The 27,833-nt window shown below is 38.2% G+C and overlaps 1 protein-coding gene across 12 annotated transcripts in view; it reads left to right on the top strand.

Annotated features, from left to right (window-relative positions):
• Positions 1-337: 337 nt before the first annotated feature.
• The window catches only part of IL15RA (interleukin 15 receptor subunit alpha), a 47,488-nt gene continuing 19,992 nt past the window's right edge, over positions 338-27,833 (top strand). For 2 of the 12 annotated variants that reach the window (XR_006204506.1, XM_042944776.1), the window contains exons 1-2: positions 26,552-26,663; positions 27,654-27,786. Coding sequence is in view for 10 of the 12 variants with exons in the window: in XM_042944776.1 (XP_042800710.1) it covers positions 27,726-27,786 (61 nt within the window). In the remaining 2 variants the exon portion in view is untranslated. Of the gene's footprint in view, positions 690-26,545; positions 26,664-27,653; positions 27,787-27,833 lie in introns of those variants that run through there. The other 10 variants (XM_042944780.1, XM_042944783.1, XM_042944779.1 and 7 more) reach the window with 9 other exon arrangements.

Here is a 27,833-nt window from a genome sequence, read left to right as displayed (position 1 = left end):
CCTTTATCAGATATGATTTGCAAATATTTTCTAAGAGTCTGTGGCTTATCTTTTCATTCTCTTAACAGTATCTGATGAAGAACAGAAATTTTTAATTCTGAGAAAGCTCAATTTATTAATTTTTCTTTTATGTATTTTAATAGCTTTCAGTGTCATCTCTAAGAAATCTTTGCCAAACTCAAGGTCACAAAGATTTTCTTCTAGAGGTTTTATAGCTTTAAGGTTTTACATTTATGTCTGTGATTCCTTTTTGAGTAATTTTCTATATAATGTAAAGTATGGATTGAAGCTTCCCTATTGGTTTGGTTTCAGGTTTTGTTTTGCGAATGGATATCCAACTGTTCTGGCACTATTTGTTGAAAAGATGATCTGAGCTGAATTCTTCTTACACTTATTTTGAACATCAGCTGTTCTTTAAGCCTTGGTTGCTGTAGACAAAACATTAGTCTGTGAAAATCAGTTACATTTCTATACATTAGCAATGAGCCATTGGAAATTGAAATTTAAAAAATAGGAATCATTTTCAATAGCATCAAACAGTACGACCCACTTACAGATAAATCTGACAAAAGGTGAGAAAGACCTGGACACTAAAAACCACCAACCACTGCTCAGAGAAATGAAAGCAGACCTAAACAGATGGAGACTGTATACCATGCTCATGGACTGGACAAACCAATATTGTTAAGGTAACACTCCCCTCCCCCAACCCAGTCAGAATTTCAGCAGGCTTTTTGCAGAAATCAACAAACTGATGGCAGATTTCACATGAAAATGCATAAGGCACAGTGTAGCCAAAACAACTTTGAAAAACAACTGAATTGGAAATAATACTTCTGACTTTGAGACTTGTTAATAAGGTCACAGTAATCAAGACAACAGAGTATTAGGGAAAAGATGAACAGAGAGCTAACAGAGTAGACTGTGCCCAACGTTTTTCAATGAGCTAGGAAGGGAAGTGGATACAAATGATTAAATTTGCTACTTGGTACTATGATCCTGGTCAGAAATTATAGAGAGAAGCCCATTCCTTATCACCAGCTGAGCAAATAATACAGTCTCAGATATGCTCCTGCTACTTTGCAGTGCTAACAGACACAGCAAGTTGCTGTTATCTGTTCTCATTCAAAAGGCATGATTTGGAGGGGAAACCCATCAACTTGAGCATGAAGTAATTTAATTCTTAAAGATCCTCACAACCTGAAAGGTTGAAGATGATTTTCCAAAAGCAGCTGGAGAAAATGATGATTTGTTTGAAGATAAATATATCTCACCAACTTGGGTTTCGTTGTACAGGGTGTTAGTACACTTTGGGGTGGTTTTACAACTTGTGTGTGCTTAAACATTTTTTAAACCATTGTTTGCAGAATTCTAGGGAGTTTTACTCAAACCTTTCCTTTTTTTTATTTGAAATCCATCTTATCTAGTTATAATTGCTTTGTGCTGCTACTCATAACAAAACACTGATGAAAACTTTAATGCACAAAATATGGGATTTATTGAAATCAACCTAAGTGTTCAACAGTGGAGGACTGCATAAGCAAAGTGAAGTTCCTTTCAAATAATATGCATCATATTATTCAGTTTTTACTAGAAGATCCTTAAGTAGTTGTCATTGAGCAGGGAGATACTATGGGTCATGTGTGTGTGAGTGTAAGTCTGCTTAGTTGTCTGCCTTTTCTTATTTTTCTCTCATAATTTAAATTGCCTTTGTAAAGAGAAAATCAAACTACAAAAGAAGTAGCACAAAAAAAGATGTAGAATTTGGGGGTTTTCTCAGATTCATTTTTAATTAATTATAGCTGATCTTGTTTGGCAATGTTTTCATGACTTCATAAAGTTTGCAAATGCGTTCTATAAAGTTACCATATATAACATTTGTGCATACTTTTATACATATTATAATGTTTTATACATAAATTTTATAACATTTTTGCAGTTTGTTTAAACGGTTCCTTATGGCTAGAGATGTGTGTAGGCTGGATATTTAGGTCGTTTCAAAATGTTGGATGTTCTGAGGCACCTGGGTGGGTCAGTCGATCGAGCAGCTGACTCTTGATTTCAGCTCAGGTCGTGATCCCAGGATCGTGGGATTGAGTCCTATATTGGGAGCTGAGCACGGAGCCTGCTTAAGATTCCCGCTCCCTCTCTCTCTCCCTCTCCCTCTCCCTCTCCCTCTCCCTCTCTCTCTCCCTCTCCCTCCTTCTCTCCCTCTTCCTCTCTCTCTCTCCCCCTCTCTCTCTCTCCCTCTCTCTCTCTGTATACATATATACATACATATGTACATATATACATACATGTATATACATATACATATATATAAAATAAAAGTTTTTTTAAATATTTGATGTTCTAAAAAGCACACAGTAGGAATAACTGGATGAAAATAAGCTATACAGAGCAAAAAAGGGCAGGGAAAATGCCTCAACATCTAAAAACAAAAAATGGAAGAAATACTCCTGGGGATATTCTTTTTCAATCAAATCATCACTTTCAACTAACTTGTTTGGGCTAAATCACCTTTGCCAAATTGATCTTACCAAATAGTGAGTAACTCAGTGAAAACATGTATAACCACCCCCCACCCCCCCCCACCCCCCCCCCCCCAGTATATACACTTGGGAGTCATATCCATGTTACTCATTAAACATGGTTGACGTTATTTGAATGTTTTCTATTAGGAAAGACTTGATCTTTCGAGCAGTAGGAAGCCATTGAAGGTCTCTGGGCAGGAGGGACATTATTGGACCTACATGGTAGAAAGATTACTCTTGTAAAGAATGTGAAGAGTAAACTGTAGTCAGAAGGGTCTGAAGGCAGGAAGCTAAGTTGGAAACTTTTGTAATAGTTCCAGTAAGTGGTGATGAAATCCTGAATCAAGACAGTGTCAATAAGGAAGAGAGGAGGGGGCAGATTTCCTCTTGAGTCTTACAAGTATAGAGTCTATTTCATTCTTTCTCTTTTCTTTGCTCTTTACCCTCTAGCCACTCAACTATTCTGATCCCTCAAAAATCAATATTTAAGGACTTGAACTATGATGAATTCATCTGCCACACAAAAAGTGGATTGGGAATTTCTGTTAGTGAGCCTGAGAGAGAAAGAAAAGAATTGATGAGTTAAAGATAATGACCTGGATATAGAGTGTTTACCAAACTCAAGTTTGAAAATGATTAACAAAGTGAGTGCCAAAAGGAAATAAATGTGTTGGCTTGGCTGGCATTTCAGCTAGAAAATGAAGGAAAATGGATTACTGTGAACACAAGGCCTTTATGCTTTTGATGTGTCAGCATCACAGTGAGCTTCTTGAGGGGAGAAATTACATCTTATTCTTCTTTGTATCTTAACACACTTGGCATGCTGTGGACATATACTTGGTAGAATAAGAGGGAAAAGATGGGAATGGATTCCGACTCTCCTTAAAGAACGGGAAGGGCATGCTAACAGGATACCTTTTGAACTCTGGATATGAGACTGGGCCAAGGATACTTAATATATTAGACTGTGTAAATCAACTTGACAGAGGAGTCTGATTCACAGGTTCTGTGAAATAGAGAGAGGTGTGGCCCTCCACGCTATTTTGGTGACTTCATTTGTGATCACTGGGGCTTGTATATGATTTTTTTGGCTACTTGAGAATTTTCAAAATCCCAGAACCTTAAGTTTACTGCTATGTTCATTACTTCATCCATTCCTCTCTGTGTATTCATAAGCCACTAACCCCAGAAGACACCTATGACCTACCAGGCCTACCTAGCACTGTGGGAGCAGCAGAGAACTGTGAAATCCATTCACCATAATATTATGTTCCACAAGGAACTCACAATATTATAAATGAGGCAAGACGTGCTTACACGGAATATCGAAGGAATAATGTTCTGAGAGAATATATACAGAAATTATAATTGAGTATCGAAAGATATGATTAAGGCCTCTAGAAAGAAAGGTTATTGGTACAATCAAATGTATTATCTCTGTTATATTTATGAGTTTAGCTTTGTATAGTAAGTAACTGGTCATTGTGTGGCTGACTGGGCTGGCTTCAATGTCTTGATACCCTTGTGCAGTCATATATCAATTGTTATCTTTTCTTGAGGCATGTTCACAATGGAAAGACCACTAGTAGGTTTCCTTTTTCGGCAAAATGACAGAGTAGATATTCTAAATAAAAACTCTCCTGCTACAAAACACCCAGAAATGATGAATAATACAGAGGAAGTATCTATTAAAATCTGTAGCCAGTAAAATAACCAACTGTTTAAAGCAAAAATAATAATAATCTATTGTGGCGTTTATAACATATGTGCAGGTAAAATGTATGACAACAATAGCACAAAGGCTAGAAGAGAAATGGAAGTATATTGCTTAAGGTCCATAAGAACTGCATATGCAAAGCAGTATAATGTCACATGAAGGTGAGCTGTGATGAGGTAAATACGCTATAAATCCTAAACCAACCACCAAAATAATACAACAAAGAATTACAGTTAGTAAGCCGAGTGGATAAAATGAAATCGTGAAATATACTCAAATAATCTCATGACATGATCATCTCCATAGAGAATCCTATGGAATCTACAAAAATGCTCTTAGAAGAAGTGAGGTTAGCAAGGCTTCAGAATACACAATTAACTCACAAATGTCAATATATAAAATACTAGCAATAAGAAGTTAGAAACTGAAAAAAAATACCATGTGTGTTGACATAAAAATTTGGAAATATTTAGGAATACATCTGACAAAAAAAAATGTGCAAAACTGGTAACCAAAAACTATATAAAATTTCTGAGATAAATTACTGAAGACTTAAATAAATTGAGAGAGATACTGTTTATAGATATTGAGAAGACTCAATATTATTATGATGTCACTTCTTCCCCAACTTGATCTCTAGATTTGATGCGATTCCAATCTAACTTTCAAAGGGATTTTTTTTTTTTTTTGGTAGAAACTGATATACTTATTCTAAAATTCAGTAAAGGACCAAACCCAACTTTGAAAATGATTAACAAAGTTGCAGGATTTATACTACCTGACTTCAAGATTTATTATAAAGCTACAATAATCAAGACATAGTAGTATTGGTGTCAAGATTAACAGACAAATATATTGATTGATGAAACAGAATACCAAGTCCAGAAATAAACCCACACATACTTGGTCCTGGCTCAGGATCCTATACCAATTCCACTGGAGGTCCACTACTGTGGGACAAGGGGAAGGAAGCTTTTTTTCTACACAAAACCTGTTAAAGATATAAGGGAGAAGTTGCATGCCATGAAAGTAAGGAGCCATATATTGAAAGCTCCAACCCCGAGAGCCGGATACACAAGGCATCCTAAGACTGGGATAGGACTAGGACAACAGCAAACTTCTCCTGACCCCACCACCTCCAGCAAGTGAGCACCAAGTAACAAGCACAGCAGTCAATCACTGAGGGTGTGGTGAGCAAGGGTGTAGAGAAGTCCTCTTGTGGTTTAGATACAGAGAGAAGGACAAAAGATGAGGGAGGATTAGGGACATAGAGAAGCCCTCTGGCACTCCAGCCCCCGCCCTAACCACAAGTTACCACTAGAGGAATTTGAAGCCAGTGGTGTTCTGAAGGTAACCACAGAACAACAAAATCCAAACCCAATTCAAAACCTGACTAGACTGACCAATCCCCCCACACTATCAGTCTAGCAGGAGAAACTTTCTCATTTTCAGGCATAAATACTATTTATCTCAGTTCTACACACATGGTCCAGCATTCAATTAAAAATTACATGACACTCAAAAAAAGCAGCAACGACACAATCCCACTATTAAGGGACAAAGCAATAACAAGATTCAGAGATGACCCCCAAATCGGAACTATGAGACTGAAAGTTAAAATAAATATCATCCACATGCTAATGGCTCAGTGGAAAGGATGGATGGTATTTCTGAACAAATGTGGAATTTCAGTTGAGAGGTGGAAACCATATGAAAGTGTCAAATGGAAATGTTAGAAATTTAAAAAAAAATCAGTAATAGAAATGAAGAAAGGTTTTGACAGACTTATCAGAACACTGATGGCACAAAGCCAAAGACACAGCCAAAGAATCAGTTAACTTGAATATAGGTCAGTAGAAATTACTCTAACAAAACACAAAGAGAAAAAATGAGAGAGAACAAAATGGAACAAAGTATCTAAGATCTGTAGGACAACAGAAAATAGGCTAATCTATGTGTGATCAGAATTCCAGAAACAAGAGAGAATGAAGCACAAGAAATATCTGAAGAGATAATAGTTGAGAATATCCCCAAATTTATAAAAGATATTAAATCACAGATCCAGGAATCTCAGAGAACACCAAACAAGGTAAATGTCCACCCCCCTCTCCCACCCAAAAACCCTCATCCTGAAACACATCATACTCAAACTGCTGAAAAACAAAGATAAAGAAAAATTATGATAAAGTGGATAAAGAGACTTTCCACATAGAAGAACAAAGATAAGAATTTAAGCAGACTTCTTATCAGAAATTATGCAAGCCACAAGAAAATGGAGTGACATGTTGAAAGTCCTAAAATAAAACAAAACAAAATAATCTGTCATTCCAGAAATTCTATAACCAGGAAAATATCTTTCAAAAATAAAAACAAAATAAAGACTTTCCCTGACAAACAAAGAGTAGAAGGATTCATCACCAGCAGACTTACACCATAAGCAACACTTTAAAAAGTTCTTTGGGCAAAAGGAATATAATCCTAAACAGAAACTTGGATATCTGAAAAAAAAAAGCTCTGGAAAGGATTAAAATGGAGGTAAATAAAATATATTATTTCTTTTAAATCACTCTAAAAATATTTGACTATTTAAAACAAAAATAGTAGCAAAGTATTGCATTTATAGAATATATAAAAGTACAATGTATGACAACAAAAAAATGGGAGGGAGAAATTGTTAACTATGCATTGGTAGAGTTCTTAACTATATGTGAGATGCTGTAATATTATTTGAAGGTAACCTCTGATAAAATAAAGATGTATATTCTTTACCTTAGCAAAATCACTAAAAATAATTTAAAGTGGTACACATAATAAACCAATGAAGATAAAGTGGGATAATAAATAATAATCAACCCAAAAAAGGGAGTTAAGAGGAAAAATGAACAATGATCAGATGGAACAAACAGGAACATCTAGAAAAATGGTAGGCTTAAATCCAGCCACATCAAAAATTACATTAAATATAAGTGATCTAACCACACCAATTAAAAAACAGAGGTTGTTCAATTAAATTAAAAAAAAAAAAACTCAACTATATGCTGACTACAAAATAGCCACTTAGGATATACAGGCAAAGATATGTTAGGAGAAAAAGGATTGAAAAAGATATACCATGCAAACAATAATCAGAAGAAATGTGGAGTATTTGTATGAACAGCAAAGTAGACATCAGAATAAGGAATATTACCAGGGATAAGGAGGGACATTACATAATAAGGGGGTTAATTCACCAGGAAGACATAGAAATCCTAATGGTGTCTGTACCTACATTATGGAGCTTCAAAATTCATAAAGCAAATGTGATAGAACTGAAAGAAGAAAAATACAAATCCGGGATTATAGTTAGAGACTTTAACACTATTCCTCCAGTTAAAAAAAAATAGAAAAAGAAGCAGTAAACATATAGAAGATCAAAATGTTAATCTAATTGGCATTTACAGAAGACACGCCCATCCAACAACCAGAATACGCATTCTTTTCAAATACATATGGAACATTCACAAGAGAGACCATGCTGTGGGCCATAAAGTAAACCTCAACAAATTTCCAAATCATTGAAATTACACAAAATATGTCCTGTAACCACAATGGAATTAAATTAGAATGCACTAACAGAAAAATATCTGGAAAATCCTCTGGATAAAAATATCTGGAAATTCAATAAATTATTATATTAATAATTTTATTATATTATTATAAATAATCTGCAGGTCAAAAAAGAAATTAGAAGGGTAAGATAGAAAAATTTTTAATTGAAAATAATAAAAATACATTTAAATAACATAATTTGTGGAACTCAAAGAGATCATAGACAGAAATTAATCATACTAAGTACTTATATCAGAAAAGAAGAAAAGTCTCAAATCAATGATCTAAGCTTCCACCTTAAGAAACCAGACAACAATGAACAAATTAAACCTAAAGTAAGCATAAGGAAGGGAATGTAATGATAAGAGCAGAAATCAATGAAATTGAATGCAGAAAAAAACAACAGACAATATCAACTAAACTAAAAGATGGTATTTCAATAGATCAATAGAATCCTAAACCTCTAGCCAGACTGATCAAGAAGAAAAGTGAATAAACATTGATTCTCAACATTGGAATGAAAAGGAACATCACTGCAGATCCTACAGATACCGATGGGTCACAAAGTTTTATTATGAAAAACTTTATGCCTGTAAATATGACAACTTAGATAAAATGGACAAATTCGTTGAAACACAAATACCAAAGTTCACTCAGGAATTGATAACCTGAGTTGTCTTATATTTTAGAGAGTTAAAATTGTAGCTTAAAACAACTCCAAAAAATTCCAGACCCACATGTCTTCACTGCTAATTCTTTTTTTTTTTAATTTTTTTACATTTATTTATTTATTTTGAGAGAGACAGAGACAGTGTGAGCCAGGGAAGGACAGAGAGAGAGAGAGAAAGAGAGAGAGAGAGAGGGAGAGAGAGAGAATCCCAAGCAGGCTCCATGCTACAAGCACAGAGCCCGATGTGGGGCTTGAACTCATGAAACTATGAGATCACCACCTAGGCCAAATCCGAGTTGGATGCTTAACCAACTGAGCCACCGGGTACCTCTTCACTGTTAATTCTTAAAAAAAAAAAAAAAAAAAAAAAAAAATCAACAAAGGCATGCAAATTTGAGTATTGGCTAAATCCTCAACAACAGCAATGAAATACGGAAGACAGGTAATGATAACTACCCAGAATTCTATGTTGCACAAAACTGTCATTTAAGAAAGATGATGAAATAAAGACTTATTCAAACAAAAAGAAACTGGTAATGGGTGATGGCATTAAAGCATCTCCAAGGTTCTTGTATTGCTGGGAGGAGGCTGTGGATATGAATTAACATTTACACATTGAGGATGCATGTTAAAGAGGTTAGTATAATCAGTAAATAGAGAGAGATCACTTAACACAGAATGGTACCAATTCTAAGCCTGTGTACCTGTAAAGCATAACCTCAAAATATATGAGGCAAAAATGATTAGAACTATCAAAACAATTAACAAATAGGGGCGCCTGGGTGGCTCAGTCGGTTGAATGTCTGACTTCAGCTCAGGTCATGATCTTACAGCTTGTGAGTTCAAGCCCCGCGTCAGGTTCTGTGCTGACAGCTCGGAGCCCGGAGTCTGCTTCGGATTCTGTGTCTCCCTCTCTCTCTGTCCCAACCCACTCGCATTCTGTCTCTGTCTCTCTCAAAAATAAATAAACATTTTTAAAAATTTTGTTAAAAATAAAAAAATTAACAAATACACGATCATAATGGAAGCTTTTAACATACCTCTCCAAGTGTTTGATGGGTCAAATGTGAAAATAAATCAGTAAGAATATAAAAGTTTTGAAAATAATTAACAAACTTGATCAAATATGGACTACTATGTCTAACAACTGAATACCACACACAGAGAACATTTATACATTTTTTTTTACATTTATTTATTTTTGAGAGACACAGAGCGTGAGCAGGGGAGGGGCAGAGAGAGAGAGGGAGACACAGAATCCAAAGCAGGCTCCAGGCTCTGAGCAAGCTGTCAGCACAGAGCCCGACTCGGGGCTCTAACCCATGAACCACGAGATCACGACCTGCGTAGAAATCAGACTCAACCAACTGAGCCACCCAGGTGCTGCCAGGGAACATTTATAAACTCTAACTATGTGTTGCCAGGTCATAAAATCAGCCTCAGTGCATTTCAAATGATAGAGATCATATAGACCAACTTCTCTCATCACAAGGAATGTAAGTCAGAAAAAAATAACACAAAATAAATTAGGACAAAACAAAACAAAAACACGATCTTCCGAAAACTTAGCACCATAAATACTTACACTAGAAAATAAGGAAAGTTTCACATTACATGCAAAGGATCCAACTACAGACATGATTAAAAAGCAGAATAGGTCCAATAGAAGAAGGAAGCAAATAATAAGGATAAAAGCAGATGCAAATAATACTGAAAACAGAGGTACATCAGAGAGATGCAACAAATCCAAAACTTGGTTCTTTGAAAAAAAATCTACTGAAATGAACAAACCTCTAGCAGAATTAATCAAGGATAAAAGAGAAAGGATAAACAAATAACATTAGGCATGTAAAAGAGGAGATAAATAAAAGGTTTAAAATGCCTTCACGCTTGTAAGTTTGAAAGTGTAGGTGGCAGGTCCTTATTTTTAAAAAATTACCAAAAGTAACTCAGGAAGAAATAGACAAACCTGAATATTCCCTTTCAAAATAGGAACAAGACAAAGTTTCACGGTATAATGCCTACTCTTCAACCTTGTACAGGAAGTCCTAACCAATATAGTAAGACAAGAAAAGCAAACATTATACAGATTGAAGTGAACTTTTTAAGCTCATTTTTCTCAGATATATGATTGTTATTTTATCATAATAATATACAGATAAATTATTAAGGATGGAGCTGGATTGCCAAATTAAAAGTCAATATTCAAGAACCAATATTCTTTCTGTGTACCTGCAAAAAGCATTTTGGTAATACATGTTTTTAAAAGATAACATTTAGAAAGCACACCTGCTCACCCAAAGTTAAGTACCTAGGAATAAATCAACAAAAGATATGTCACTCCTTTATATAGAAAAATTATAAAACTTTTTGAAAGAAACCTAAATAAGTAGAGAGATATACATTGTTTCTGGATAAGAAGACTCAATATCTTCAAGATGTCAATTCTCCTCAAATCTATCCTGGGATTCAATTTAAAAGTTTTAAAAATTAAGACGGACAAATGTTAGTGAGATTGTGAAAAAGTAACCCGCCTACTGCCGGTGGAAGTATAAATTGGTGCAGTCACTTTGGAAAACAGTTTGGTATTATCCAAAATTGATACACATATGCTATCTCCCAGCAATGCCATTACTAAGAAAATACCATAAAGAAACTCTTTTCCATGAGCATCAAGAGACATGTGCAAGGTTATTTCTAGCACTATTATTTGTAATAGCAAAACACTAGAAACAATCCAAATGTCTGACAACAGTAAAATGGATAAACTGTGGTGTTTCCATATAATACTTTAATACCAAAAGTGGATGAACTCTAGCTACATGCATCAACATAAATAAAAAACATGACACTGTGTGAGAAGCATAGTAGAGAAGAATACATATAATACATTCAAAACAAAACCTAGGTATTTTATTACTTGGGAATACTTATTTATGCAGTAAAGCCATAAATAAAAGCAAAACAATGATTATTACAAACATCAGCATAGTGTTCATTTCTTGAGGAGACAAAGGCATCTGGGGAAGGCACTCAAGTGACCTCTAAGTTACTGGTAATACTCTATTTCTTAAGCCGATTGGCATACACATGAGTCTTCATTTTATGATTAATCCTTAAACTGCACATAAACACTTTATATACTTATGGATGTATGATTTTCACAACAAAAAGGGTCTTAGGTATGTGCAGGAGGGGAAGAGGGTACTGAATAGGAGGTACTCTGAAGCAACCATCCTTCTCAAATACAAATTCTGTAACTGATTATTGACTCACCCTGGTAAATACTTGTCAACAATAAATGGATTTAATCAACTACAAATAATCAACATTCAAACATTTATTTAAAAAAATCAATACAGAAGTTAAAGATCAAATTAGAGCCTGCTAAGGAGAAATTAGTGAACTAAAAGATGAGTCTGAAGATACTAGAGTACAGCACAGAGAAATGGATGGTGAATCAGAGATTAAAGATATAAAGGACAGAACTATGGAATGAATGTTTGTACCCTCTCAACTTCAAATGTTGAAATCATAATCCTGAGGGTGATGATACTCAGAGGTGGGGCATTTGGAAGGTAATTCCATTTAGATGAGGTCATAAGGGTGTAGCCATGAGGGGATTAGTGTCCTTATAAGAAGAGGTAAAGGCTCAGAGCTCTCTTTTTCTCAACCCTGTGAGGATAAGGCAAGAAGGCAGTAGCAGTCTGTAAACCATGCAGTGGGCTCTCACCACAACCCAATCATGCTGGCACCTTATCTTGGATTTCCAGTGTCTAGAATGTGGGAAATAAATGTTTGTTGTCACCCAGTCTACGGTATTTCGTTATACATAGCAACCTGGACTTAGACAGATAGAACAAGGATCATGACTGGAGCTCCAGAAGATGATAATAGGGACATTGATGAAGAGGATATAGGGAGATAATGGCTGAGTATTTTCCAGAAAGGCTTAAAGCCATCAAAGACACCAAAGGTCAAACTTGGGAAATGACACCAAGCAAGATAAACAAAAACAAACCCATACCAAGAATCATTGTGAAAAGACCTCTCTGACCTCAGCCGTAGCAATTTCTTACTTGACACATCCCCAAAGGCAAGGGAACTAAAAGCAAAAATGAACTACTGGGACCTTATGAAGATAAAAGGCTTCTGCACAGCAAAGGAAACAACCAACAAAACTAAAAGGCAACTAACGGAATAGGAAAAGATATTTGTAAATGACATATCGGACAAAGGGCTAGTATCCAAAATCTATAAAGAGCTCACCAAACTCCACACCCGAAAAACAAATAATCCAGTGAAGAAATGGGCAGAACACACGAATAGACACTTCTCTAAAGAAGACATCCAGATGGCCAACACGCACATGAAAAGATGCTCAACGTCGCTCCTCATCAGGGAAATACAAATCAAAACCACACTCAGATATCACCTCACCCCAGTCAGAGTGGCTAAAATGAACAAATCAGGAGACTATAGATGCTGGAGAGGATGTGGAGAAACGGGAACCCTCTTGGACTGTTGGTGGGAATGCAAACTGGTGCAGCCGCTCTGGAAAACAGTGTGGAAGTTCCTCAAAAAAGTAAAAATAGACCTACCCTATGACCCAGCAATAGCACTGCTAGGAATTTACCCAAGGGATACAGGAGTACTGATGCATAGGGTCTTGTATGCATAGGGTCTTCCAAATTATGGAAGAGCCGAAATGTCCATCAACTGATGAATGGATAAAGAAATTGTGGTTTATATACACAATGGAGTACTACATGGCAATGAGAAAGAATGAAATATGGCCCTTTGTAGCAACATGGATGGAACTGGAGAGTGTGATGCTAAGTGAAATAAGCCATACAGAGAAAGACAGATACCATATGGTTTCACTCTTATGTGGATCCTGAGAAACTTAACAGAAACCCATGGGGGAGGGGAAGGAAAAAAAAAAAAAGAGGTTAGAGTGGGAGACAGCCAAAGCATAAGAGACTCTTAAAAACTGAGAACAAACTGAGGGTAGATGGGGGGGTGGGAGGGAGGGGAGGGTCGGTGATGTGTATTGAGGAGGGCACCTTTTGGGATGAGCACTGGGTGTTGTATGGAAACCAATTTGACAATAAACTTCATATATTGAAAAAAAAAAAAAAGAATCATTGTGATAAATCTGCAGAGCACCAAAACAAAGAGAAGATATGAAGTATCCTGAGAGAAAAGACACATTGCTGGCAAAGAAACAGGAATTAGACACACAGTGGGTTTTTCAATAGAACGTCAACATTAAAAGCTAGAAAACTTTGGGGAACCTGAGTAGCTCAGTCAGTTAAGCGTCTGACTTTCATGATCTCAGAGTCCGTGGGTTTAAGCCCCACATCAGGCTCTGTGCTGACAGTGTGGAGCCTACTTGGGATTCTCTCTCTCTCTCTCTCTCTCAAAAGAAATAAATAAACTTTAAAAAAAAAGCTAGAAAGCTTCAAAGTGCTAAGGAGAAAAATCATCTGCCTAGAATTGCATGCCCAGGGAAACATTTATTCAAAAAGGATTCTGGGAAGATGGTAGAGTAGGAAGTATCAGGAATCTATTTACTCCCCTGGACAATAATTGCACTGGCAGAATCTGTCTGACAGAACTATTTTGGAACTCTGGAATCTATTGAAAGCTTGCAACTTCCAGGGGAGACTGGGAAGGTAAACTGTGGTTAGTTTCAGGTCTTTACACAACAGCAGCTGCCCAGCCCTCACCTCCAGCCCCAGGGCAGGCAGCTGTGCATGTGTTCCTGGCACAGCCTGCACATGGCTTGCAGGAGCCAGGGGGAGGGCAGAAAGGACCCTGTCCTATAAATATAAGGGATCGGTGCTGTGATTGCTGATTAGTGCTTCTGCTCACAGACGTGCTGCCAAAGAAGTGGGAAGCCATTGTTGTTGTATCTCTCCCTCCTGTTGCAAGCCCCTCTCAGACAAGCTGAAGTGACTTCCAGAGGATTTAGAGAGCTAGTATCCTTCTTTCCCCCACCCCTTCTTTTTTCCCATTTCCTCCTTTTGGGAGCCAGACATTAAAGACTAGGACAGTCACGAACAGTTGCATATCTAGGGAAAAATAGAAGGTGGCCATGCAAGCCCCGAGAAAAGTTTAGAAAAGACCCGAGAAGACCTTAAGTTATACCTCAGGCTGACCTGTGGCACAGTGACAGCCTGCAACAATCAAAAAATAAATAGGGATGCCTGGGTGACTCAGTCACTTAAGCATCTGACTCTCGATTTTGGCTCAGGTGATGATCTCATGGTTCATGAGATTGAGCCCTGTGTTGGGCTGTGTGCTGACAATATGGACCCTGCTTGGGATCCTCTTTTTCCCACCCTTTCTGCCCCTCCCCCACTCATGCATGCACTCTTTCTCAAAATCAATAAACAAAAACTTTAAAATATATAAATAAATAACAGCAAGCCATGAGAGATGAGCAAAACTGGTTTCTAGAATTACCACATTATTAGATTCAAATGTCCAGTTTTCAACAACAACAACAAAAAAATCACAAGTCATAGAAAGAAACAGGAAAGTACGACCCAGTCAAAAGAAAGAAAAAAAAATCAATAGAAATTTGTCCCAGAAAAAAGACTGGGTGGCAGATATACTAGACAAAGACTTTAAGACAACTGTCATAAAGATGCTCAAAAACTAAAGGAAAATGTGGAGAAAGTTAAAGAAAATGGTGTACAAACAAAATGCAAATATCAATAAAGAGAGAGAAAATCTAAAAAGAAACCAAAAAGAAATTTTGGAGCTAAAAAGTAAAATAACCTAAATGAAAAAATTCACTAGACAAATTCAAAGGCAGATTTGAACAGGTAGAAGAAAGAATTAACAAATTTGAAGATGGAAATCACAAAAATGATCAAGTCTGAGAAACAGAAAGAAAAAAGATTGAAGAAAGGTAAACAGAGATTAAGGAGTCTATGGGACACTATCAAGAGACCAACATTGTGTGAGTCTCAAAAGAAGAAAGAAAGGAACAGAGAGAATATTTCAAGAAATAATAGCTGTAAATTTCCCAAATTTGATAAAAGACATGAATATAAACCTCAAAGGAGCTCAATTAACTCCAAGTAAGATAAATTCAAAGAGACCTTCCCCAAGACACTATAGAATCAAGCTTTCAAAAGCCAGAGCCAAAGAGAGAATCTTGAAAGTGAGAGAAGCAAATTGTCATATATAAGGGATTCCCCAATAAGATTATCAGCATATTTCTCATCAAAAACTTTGCAGACCAGAAGGCAGTGGGCCAATATATTCAGAGTGCTAAAAGAAAAGAACTGCCAACCAAGAATCCAGAAAAACTGTCCTTCAAAAGTCAGAAATTAAGACATTCTCAGATAAGCAAAAGCTGAGGGAGTTCACTACCACTGGGCCTGACCTGTAATAGATACTCAAAGAGTTCTGCAACGTGAAACAGAAAGACACTAGACTGTAGCTTGACTGGATGGAGAAATAAAGAGCTCAGTAAAGGCAAATAATTCATGGGCAATCATAAAGCTGGTATTACTCAATAATGGTTTGTAACTGCACTTTTTGTTTTCTGCATGATTTAAGAGACTCATGTGTATAAAGAAAAAAAAAATACTAGTGTAAAAGGTAACTTTGGTTCGTAACTCCAAATATTGTTTTCTACATAATTTAAGAGATTAGTATGTTTTAAAGAATTACTAGATTATGTTTTTGGAGCACACAATGTATAAAGATATAACTTTGAGACATCAACAACAGAGACAGAGCTGTAAGAAAGGAGTTCTTGTATCTCATTGAAGTTACATTAGTATGAATTCAAATTAGAGTGTTATAAATTTAGGATGTTAAATGCAATCCCCATTTAATCTATTTACATTTAAAGGAATTACTGGACACCACAAATAAGATAACTATAGAATATACACAAAAGAAATGGAGAAATTTATGTTTCATGACATAAAATTGACTAAACATAAAAAAAGACAGTGATGCAAAAAATGAAGGACAAAAAAGCTAAAAGGTATGTAGAAAACAAAGAGCAAAATGACAGAAGTCCCTCCTTATCAGTAATTCCTTTATATGTAAATAGATTAAACTGCTTAATGGAAGACGATTGGCAAAATGAATAAAACACTTGATCTTATTATATGCTGTCTGCAAGAGACAAACTTAAGTCAAAAATAGATTAAAAGTGAAAAGATGCAAAAAGATATTCCATGCAAATAGTAACCAAAAGAGAGCAGGGATGGCTATGCTAATATCAGACAAAATAGACTTTAAATCAAAAAATGTTTAGAGACAAGGGCGCCTGGGTGGCTAAGTTGGTTGAGCTCAGGTCTTGATTTCAGCTCAGGTCATGATCTCACTGTTCATGAGTTTGAGCCCTGCAGCAGGCTCTGTGGTGACAGCGTGGAGCCTGTTTGGGATTCTCTCCCTTTCCCTCTCTCTCTGCCCCACCCCCGCTCACATGCATGCATGTGTGCACTCTCTCTGTCTCAAAATAAATGAACTTTTAAAAATGTTTAAAAATCATTTAATAAAAAAAAGTTTAGAGACAAAGAAGGACACTATATATTAATAAAAGGTTCAATATGGAAAGAAAATATAACCGTTATAAACATTTATGTACCTAATAACAGACCACCAGAATACACATCCTTCTCAATCCACATGGAACATTTTCTAGGATGGACCACACATTAGGCCACAAGTTAAGTCTCAATAGATTTAAAAAGACAGATATCTTGCAAAATATCTAATCCGATCACAGCAGGATGAAGTTAGAAATCAATAACAGAAAGAAAACTACAGAATTCACAAAATTGTGGAAATTAAACAATACACTTTTAAACGACCAAAAGATCAAAGAAGAAATCATAAGGGAAATTTGAAAAGACCTAGAGATGAATAAAAATGGGAACACACATACCAAAACTTATGGAAAGTGGAGCTAAGGGGGAAATTTATAGCTATACATGTTTATATTAAAAAAAAAAAAAGATCTAAAGTCAACAGCCTAATTTTATACCTCAGGGAACTAGAAAAAGAGCAAACCAAACCCAAAGCTAGCAGGAGGAAGAAAATAATAAAGATTAAACCAGAGATAAATGAAATACAGAATAGAAAAACAAGAAAATCAATGAAACCAAAAGTAGGTTCTTAAAAAAGATCAGCAAAATTGACTAGCCTATAGCTAGATGGACTAAGAAAACAAGAGAGGTGACTTAAATTACTAAAATCAGAAATGAAAGTGGGGACATTACTGCCAATTCTACAGAACTAAAAGGATTGTAAGAGAATACTATGGACAATTGTACACAAATAAATTGGATAACCTAAGTGAAATGGGCAAATTCCTAGAATACCAAAACCTGTCAAGAAGGTAGAAAAAATTAAAGAGGAGGGAACATTTCCTAACTCAGTCTGTGAGGCCAGCATTACCCTGATACGAAAGACAGATAAAGACACTGTAAGAACAGAAAATTACAGACAAATACCCTTTATGAATATTAATGCAAAAATCCTTAAAAAAAAACCTAGCAAACTGATTTCAGCAGCATATTAAAAGGATCATACACCATGACCAAGTGGGATTTATTACTGGAATGCAAAGATGGCTCACATATGAAAACTGATCAGTGTTAATACACCACATTAAGAAAATGAAGGGGGAACAACACATGAGCATCTCGATGCAGAAAAAGCATTTGACAAAATTCAGCACCTTTTAATGATAAAAAAAAAAAACACTCAAAATACTAGGAATAGAAGGAAATTTAATCAACATGATAAAAGCCATACATAAAAACCCATGGTGAACATTATACTCTATGGTGAAAGACTGAAAGCTTTTCCTCTAAGATCAGGAACAAGGCAAGGATGCCAGCTTTCACAGCCTCTATTCAACATAGCACTAGAAGTTCTACCACAGCGTTAGGCAAGGAAAAGAAATAAAAGCCACCCAAATTGGAAAAGAAGAAGTAAAATTATCTCTGTTTGCAGATGGTATGATCTTATATGCAGAAAACTTTAAAATTCCACCAAAAAAAAAAAAACCCACCAACTCTGTTAGAATTACTACATGAATTCAGTAAAGTAGCAGGATACAAGGTCAACATACAAAAATCAGTTGCATCAAAAGTAATAACATACTTAGGAGTATTTTATTATTACACTTATACCAAGGAGCTGAAAGACCTATATAATGAAAACTACAAAATATTGCTGAAAGAAATGAAACAAAATACAAATAAACGGAAACACATCCCATGTTCATGGATTGAAAGACATGTCAATCAATACTACCCAAAGCGATCTACAGATTGAATGCAATTCCTATCAAAATCCCAATGATGTCTTTTGCAAAAAGAGAAAAACCCATCCTAAAATTCATATGGAATCTCAAATTATCCCAAATAGCCAAAACAATCTTGAAAACAAAGCTTGGAGGACCCATACTTCCTGATACCAAAACTTACTACAAAGCTACAGTAATCACAACAGTGTGGTATTGGCATTAAGAGAGACATACAAATGAATGAAATAGACAGCCCAGAAATAAACACCATATATATGGCAAAATGATTTTTGACAAGGATGCCAAGACCATTCAATTGGGAAGGGACAGTCTTTTTTAAAAATGGTGCTAGGGAAACTGGACACCCTACATGCAAAGTAATGAAGTTGGAACCTTACAGAACATCATATGCAAAAATGAACACAAAATGGATAAAAGACCTAAGTATAAGACATAAAACAATAAAACTCTTAGAAGAAAACATGGGACAAAGCTTCATGATATTGGATTTGGTAGTGATTTCCTGAATATGACACCAAAGGCATAGGAAACAACAACAAAAATAAACAAGTTGGACTTCATGAAAATTTTACAATTTTGTGCATCAAAAGACCTTATCCACAGAGTAAAAATCAAACCACAGAATGAGAGGAAATATTTGCAAGTTGTATATCTGATAAAGGATTAATTTCCAGAATATATAGAGTACTCCTAAAATTCAACAATAAGAAAACAAACGGCCCGATTCAAAAATGGGCAAAGAACTGGATTAAATATTTCTCCAAAGAAGATACAAAAGATGTGCAGTAAACACATGAAAATATTCTCAACAGCACTAATCACTAGGGAGATGAAACCAAAACTTCAGTGAGATACATCTTCTACCATGAAGATGAAAAAACAAGAGCATGTAGAGAAAAGGAACCCTGTGCATTGTTGTTGGGAATGTAAAATGGTATAGTCACTGTGGAAAACAGTATAGCAGACCCTCAAACATTAAAAATAGAATTACCATATGATCGAGAAATTCCACCTCTGGGTATCCACCCCAAAGACTTGAAAGTAGGGTCTCAGAGAGGCATTTGTACATCCACGTTCATAGCAGCCTATTCACAATAGCTAAAACATGTTATCAACCCAAGTGTCCATCAACAAATGAATTATAGATAATCAAAATATGGTATGTACATACCAATGGAATATTATCCAGCGTTAAAAAGAAAGGAAACTGTGTAATGTACCACAATATGGACTGTGCTAAGTACAATATGCTAAAGTAAAATAAGCCAGCTACAAAAAGATAAATACAATTTTGTGCAAGATGTCTTTGCAGCCCCCCCAAAATGGACTGGTCTTGAAAGTAACTGTATGTGTGGTGTTTGGAGCGAGGTAGGGGTTCTTAGACTCTCCTTCCCTTCCCAAGTTTCAGAATCACCCATGGGAGGGGTCATGAGTCCTCCACAGGCTGAGAGCTTGACTCTGCGATCTCACAAGTTTCTCCAGGCCGAGGACAACGATGCTGTCAGCATCAAAAAGCAAACTTGGCTTAAGGAAAGAAAGGGGTAGGTGAGGAAAAACCAGCTAAATCCAGTCTTTGCCTAGCCATTCCCTCTGGGGACTTCTTATCTCTCGTGTCCTGATTTATGGCATCACTGATTCATGGCTGAATGGAGACTTTCCAGCCACCAATAATGTAATATTACCTGGGACATCCAAAGTTCCATGGTCAACTCAGGCTCCCTCAGAAGGAGGGAACATTTTATCATAGAGCAGAGTCTAGTATTTTTATTAGACTATCCCTTCCGGTCTACTGTTAAATATTTCTAGAGTGGGGTGTTTTATGATCATTCCTCCCCATTCCACCCCACCCTCCATCTCTAAGTATTTTTCCATCTTTGTTAACATACAGCAAAGCACTACAAACACAGATTTAAGATTTTGGTAGCATGGAACTAAACCCACGGTACTACCAAGCTAAACACACACACACACACACACACACACACACACACACACACACACACACGTGCATGGGGAGTAGGTACATTTTTTTAAATAAGTAGAATGCATTTATTGTTTTCCTTCTAGAATTCATAACCTGCTGCACGAGTAGCCCAGGAACTGCTGTGGGGGCAGGGAGGAATTGCAGCAATGCCATCAGTGGGATTTGACCCTGGATTAGTTGGGAGTTTCCAGTGTGCTTCATGTCCCCAGTGCTGGTTTAGGCAACGTGTTTAATAAATGTAGAGACAGCACCAACAAGCCCATGTTGGTGGGCTGGCAAAGTGCATCACTTCCCTGTTCTCAGAGCCCTATAATCTAGGCCACCCAACTCAAGATATTCATACTTCCGTGTATGCAATTCCTCTCATGGGGTAAACTGTAGCATGGTGTGTAGATGCAGAGAAGACACAGCCAGACTGCCCAGGTTCCGGGAGTAGGTACATTTTTTAAATGGGGGTGGGGGGATTGGGTCCAATTAAAAACTGCTAGAATGGAAATTCAGAAGAGCACATCAGGAAGAACCTGTGAAAAAAATCTTCACTGATGCAATCAACACCATAGGTTGAGATAACTTCAAGAGAAACTTTAAATGCCTGCAAGAAAGTAACTTGTGGTGATGCCAAGAGACCCTGCACCTGTAAATACCATATAGCATGGTTCTTGGATGAGCAGTATCACCATCACCTGGATATTGCTAGAAATGCAGATTCTGCAGCCCTGCCCCAGACCTACGACTCAGGAGCTCTGGGAGGACAGGCCAGCACTCTGGGTTTTAATAAGCCCTCCAGGTGGCTCTACTGTATGCTCACATTTAGGAATCACTGACAGAGAGGGCCCAGGATGAAAAGGACGACAGTAAGGAACAGAGATGATGTAGCAGAATGAGGACTCCAATAGGGCAACGATGAACCTATACAACCCACCAAAGCCACAGTCAAAATATTGAACGTGGAAAGAGTGGAAACACTACTCTTAGGCCCTGGAAATGGAATGAGGAACTCTAAAAGGTGTGATTAAGGGACAAGAGAAGAGGGAAAGGCAGCACTGTGAAAACCACAAGGAGGGAAATACGTAAAGAACATTTTCCTGACCAGATTATAATCTTGGCCTGAGTTGTCGAGGGCTCTTAGAGTTTCCTTCCAGAGCAATCCTCAAAGAAAGGGACCCGGGTGACATTCGCCAACTGGATTTTGTTTGGTTACTTACTTTGCTTATTTTTTACCTTATTTATTCGGATGCAATCTCAAACTTAATAGTAAAACTGCAAGAACAGGAAAAAAAGACCTTCTGAATACCCTTTACCCAGATTCACCAACTGTTTACATTCTGCCCCATGTGCCTTATCACCCCTCTGTCTATATATTTATAACATATGTGTGTTTTCCTCTGAAGTATTTGAAAGTAAGTTGGAGACACTATGCCCCTTTATGCCTAAATACTTCAGTATATATTTCCTAAGAATACATTCTCTTACATGCCTTCCTAAAATACAACACTCTCACATAATCACAGAACACTTATCAAAAATCAGGAAGTTTAACCTGGACACAATATTATTATCTAATATTCAGGGCCTGTTCAAATTTTGTCAGTTGTCCCAATAATGCCCTTGTTAGCCATTTTCTCCCTGATTCCAAATCTAATCCAGGACCACATGTTACATTTTGTTGCCATGTCCCCTTAGCCTCTTGCAGTCTGTAACATTTCCTTTGCCTTTCTCTATCCTTCTTGATCTCGAATACAGGCCAAGTGTTTTTTAGGATGTCCCTCAATTTAGGTTCAACTAGTGTTTCCTCATGATGAGATTCAGATTATGGATCTAGGGGAGAAATACCACAGGTGTGATGTTGTGTCCTTCTCAGTGAACTGTATCAGGAGGCACATGAACTTGATTTGTCCCAGGATTGGTGATTGTGCCACAGGCTAACTGGTCACCATGCAGGGAGGAGATTTGAGGAATGCGTGTCCCACTTAGCTAAACTGACACGGTGGAATCCGCCACACTATATAAATGTCCTGTCCATTATCAAACTTCAATCCGCTCATTCTAGCATTGTTTCTTCCCTTATGCCATCATTCTTTCTCTATTAGTTAGAATTATACCTTAAGGAGGGCTTTCTCTTCTCCCTCTGCTCACTTATTTATTCATTTATTTGTTTATATTAGTTCAGACCTACAGAGTTTTGTTTTATGTTGTTCCATAATCTGTCATAATTACTGTCTTTGTTTTGATACTCAAATGGTCCTGTATGTGGCCAGTGACAGCCAGTTCAGCCTTCACCCTATATCCTTTTGATATGTCACCATCATTCTTTGAGTATCTCCTTACTTTCTGGTACAAGGTATTCCAGGCTCCTCTGGCATGCCTTCCCCATCCTAGCCCTGGAATCAGCCTTTTCCTCGAGTAGCCATGGTTTCTTCTGATGGAGACCAAGATCTGGGCACCAAGTACATTCAGTGCTGATACGTCATTGCTTCTAAGCATTGTAAGAGGAGAGAGCTGGAACATGCACAGACACACAAACACACACACATCTGCACATGCACATTCCCATGTACAGACACACGTACACACACATGCATGAACACACACACACACACACACCATGGTTACATTCTGATATCGCTGGTCCCAATTCTCTTTAACATCATAGGGCACTTTCTAGTCATCCTCTCCCCCCCTTTCCATAGTTGTAACTTCTTCTTCCAACAGTGGGAAACCTGGGCTGTGTTTGTCTTTCTCATTGATGATGACTGGTTCCCAGAGGTTATCAAGAAGAAAAGAGCATTGACGGTGCCTTTAGACCTTTGCCCTCTGATTTAACAGCATCGATGAGTTTTCAAGGAAAATCTGTAGAGGCTATAAACTTTGTCACTGTTTACTCAGTGTCTGTCCTGGTTTACTTTTCCTTTCAAAGAAGTGGTTCTCAACTGTGTGCATGGCATGTTTCCTGTGAACCCTGTCCTAGTTGCTGTGTCAGATTGATTGCTGCAAAACTGAATACACCTGCAATAACACCGGCATTTGGCAGAAGGGGTGTATTGAGCTGAGAGGGGTACTATCTGTCATGAATCTAAGAGAAGGGGAATAAGTCAAGCGATTACAGAGAAGACTGCATATTTTTTGAAATCTGTAAGAACTCTGAGTTCACATAGACTCAATAAACTGCCCACACACATAGCAACCAGCTCCAAGGGGCCATGAAATGAGTCACACTTTAGCACTGATGCCCTTCTACCATAGCATCAATTCTTTATAACTCTTGCTGATATGGTCACCAATGCCTTGACCTTCTAAATCCCCCTCAGTGACAGGTCACAGATGTTTCATTTCAAAGTGTGCCACAAATGCTAAAAGTTGAAAACCACCATTCTAAATGGAGGAGAATATTTTAGGACTTAGAAGATGTAGAACAATCTGCCGAGAAAAATATCCAATGTGGAAACAACACAGAAAACAGCAGAGACTGAAAAAAAAGATGACAGACAGAAGATCAATAGATTCAGAACATTACTTGAACTTAAAAATGGAACTTGAGGACTACCTGGTGAATAAAAATGTTCTGGGAGGGATTCAGGCGAACAAGATACAATCCAAAGACCAGATGGGAGAGAGAGAGAAGACAGGGGATGGTAAAGGAAGTAAATCTAAGCAGACAGATTTCTTCTCTCCTATTAATTTTGTGTATAGAAATTAGTAAGAAAATAGTATTTTTAGGAAACTGATACGTCTAAATCAAGATTATCTTATGACCTCACTGAAAAGGAAAAGAAAATGTTTGAGTCCACTCTAGAAGCCACGTAAATGAAGAGGGAGCATTGAGACTACTAGCATGGAGTGGTAAAGAACAGCACAGATGTATCTTATATTGTACAAAATCTAAGACTAGATTATCGGTGGGACTTTAAAAGTCAGTGGCTGGATTAAGGACAAAAATCAAACAATCCATTTCCTCTCCTGAGACTAGGAAGACTACAGTAAGGCCTGGGCTTTACTGATCCATGGGGCTGTCATAGCTCAGGTGGGCTCAGGTATGAGGCATGCTGGAGCCTCAGCCGGGAGAGCCTACTTCCTGAAGGAGGAAGGGAGAACCCAACAGGTCATCCACTGGCAGGCTGGTCTACCTGCAGGCTGCCAGGCATTTACAGCAGACTGTTCTGACCACATTCTGAATTCGGAGGGGGGATCCCTCTGACCCTAATGTGTAAAGAAGCCCAGCTGGCCGGTGGGATATGGCATAAGGGGCCTGGGCTGTGAGTTCATGTCCTGGTGATTCTGGCCGTCATTCTTGGACGTCCAAACCTAAGCCAGCAGCTGGGGAGTGTGGCAATCCAGGGGTTGCTCTCTGCAGGAAAACACAGGCAAGACTGGGGCAGAGGAATCAGGGGGCTAGTCCTGAAAGCTAGGGTTCCTAGGAAGAGACAGTCCAGCCCACAGGAAGCAGGTGAAAGGGAAGGAGAAAGCTGCCATTTGGGGGCCCGTGGCTACCAAAGCGGACCCCAGATCCTGCCCAACCAAAAGAAGTCTCAGACTGCAGGAAAGCAAACACCGACACTATTTGGGTAAATCAAACTAGACTGGCTTATTTGAAGGATGCAGAAGGAAACCAGCACCACTCACCACACCCAGGTTAAGATCAGAGAGACATTACATTTTCTGGGACGGCTGGGGATTCACGTTGCAGAATCCAGAATCCTCACCATGACATGGAGAAATACAGAAGATGGTTGCATTTTCCAGATTCTGTCCCCCTCAGACCTTGCACCAAAGTCTACGATGGACAGGTGACTGAACTCACCTCATCCATTTGGGATTTGGGCCATTTACAGTATTTTCAAGTAGTTAAATCATCACACTTGCAGACTAGAACTGTGTGTTCCTGGCATATAGCCAGATACGGGGATCAAGAACTTCAGTAGGTATCACGCCCTCAAGTCATTAGACAAGGTCTGGAGTTTACCCTGCAGATCTACTGAGCACCTCTCTGTAGAGGTGCCACAAAAATGAAATCAATGTACATGGTCGGGCAAGTCCCAGGACATGGGGTTTAACCAGTAAGTTTCATACCGAAGAAAATCTTAGGGTCTAAATCTTGCTCAAATCTTTCAACTTCTAATTAGAAAGGGTGGGGGGCATTTTCAACACTGTAGCACAGCTTGGAGAAAACTTGAATCGGTCTAGCTCTGGCTCTTACCTTCTTTTGGTACCATTCTTCTGACAAAAGGTATGTTAGTTCTCACTGGGCGTGCACTTCGTCACACCCACGGTCTGCTGGGAGTGACTGGTGGGTTGTCTCCCAAAAGAGGGCCCAGAATCCTCCCAATGGCTTTGCAAAACCTCTTGGCTTCAATTTTACCTCAAGCTGCCTTAACTGGCTCAGAGAAAGCCAAAAATACCTAATTCTAGAATCTTCTGCATTTCTCACATTTATTTCACAGGCAACATCTTACAATAGAAGCAGTGAACACTCACACCTGGCATGATTTACCCCTCTCTTGCCCTAGATTCAACTGAGGTCTGAGTTCCTATGGCAGGGAACCCCAAAATCCCTCACCCCAACTTATTTCATTATGAAGAATTTCATGTATTTTAAACAGTATATAACATTTGGGCACAACTAATATTCTGCCAGCCCTCATCAGTGTGGCCTTCCATCTGTGGCCAGTGGCCAGCCGCCCGGCCCCCATGATTGCCCGCACCCATCCCAATCGGTCAGCATCTCAGTGGCACTGGTTATTTATTAACTATTTCAATTCTCACCCTGGCTTAGATGTAATCTATGAAAAGGAAAAACATCCATTTACAAAACAGCTGAAGAAACAGAGCATTCCAAAAACTTTCAAAAGCATTTTTAACAGGTAAACCATTTGTACTACTAAAAATTCAGAAAGTATGGAAAGGAAAAAAGTGAGAAGCTATGATAAGGCATTCAGTAAAAAGTCTCCCACTCCCAGCGTGTCCTCAGCTGTCTCTCCTCCAGTGTTAATAGTCTTTTGCATCTTTTCAGAGATTTTATGTACAGACAAAAAATTGTGGATAGGTACCATTTCTTCTTTTTTCACCGATGGCAGCGAATGACACACGGGGTTCTGTTCGTCTTCTTCCTAATGTAACAGTGTGTCTGGGAGATCTTTCCACTTCAGTGATAAAGAGCACCCTTTCGTCTGTTACAGAGGTCTGACTAGCACTTCTTCAAGGAGTAGCTGTACTGTAAGTTACTAAATTAGTCTCCTGCTGACCACATGCGAGGTAATTCACACAGATACTGGCTACTATAATCAATAACTCTGTACATACTCACTTCATAAATATGCCAGCATGTCTGTCGGGAAAATTCTTAGAAGCGAAATCGCTGGGGTAAAGGGAATGTGCATAATAAATGTAATTCTCTGAACAGGTGTTTCTTGAACACCTTCTCTTGCCAGTTACTGTACTAGGCTCAGGGAGGGTGGTGTCGGGCAAAACAGATGTGGCCCCCACCCTCTAGAGCTCGCAGCGCACATTAGGAGACAGACAGACAGACATTATAACATCTCAGTGTCTTCCATACAACCCTGAAGGCAGCTGACTGTGCAGGGAAAGAACACGGAACTACGGGACCTGGCTGCTTTGAGGGGGGAGCAGCAGGGAGGGAAGGCTTTCCTGAGAAAGTCACGTTCAAGTTAGGGAGGATGGCAGGAGATGGGCTGGGGAGAGCGGTAGGCATGGTGAGTGGCAGAGGGTGGGGGGGACCGAAGGCCAGTGTGGCCGGGGGCGGGGGGCAGGGGGAGAGTAGCTAGGGAGGAGGCGGGGCCCCATCCAGCAGAGCCTTGAAGACTTCTTGAGGATGTGAGTTTTTATCCTAAGAGCAGTGGGCAACCAGGAAAGAGTGAAACCGTCATATGCATTTCTGAAGATACCTGGCTGTGTTACAGAAACGGATGAAAGGCTTTCAGGGAGAACAAGCAGGGAGAGCAATCCCAGGGCTGCTACTGTTTTCAGGCAAGAGAGCTCAGAGGCCCGGGCTGGGCTGCGTGGGCTGGGAAGAC

The sequence above is a fragment of the Panthera leo genome, chromosome B4 (assembly GCF_018350215.1).
Source record: "Panthera leo isolate Ple1 chromosome B4, P.leo_Ple1_pat1.1, whole genome shotgun sequence".
NCBI classification, from domain to species: domain Eukaryota; kingdom Metazoa; phylum Chordata; class Mammalia; order Carnivora; family Felidae; genus Panthera; species Panthera leo.
This window is presented reverse-complemented; position numbering and strand designations above follow the sequence as displayed.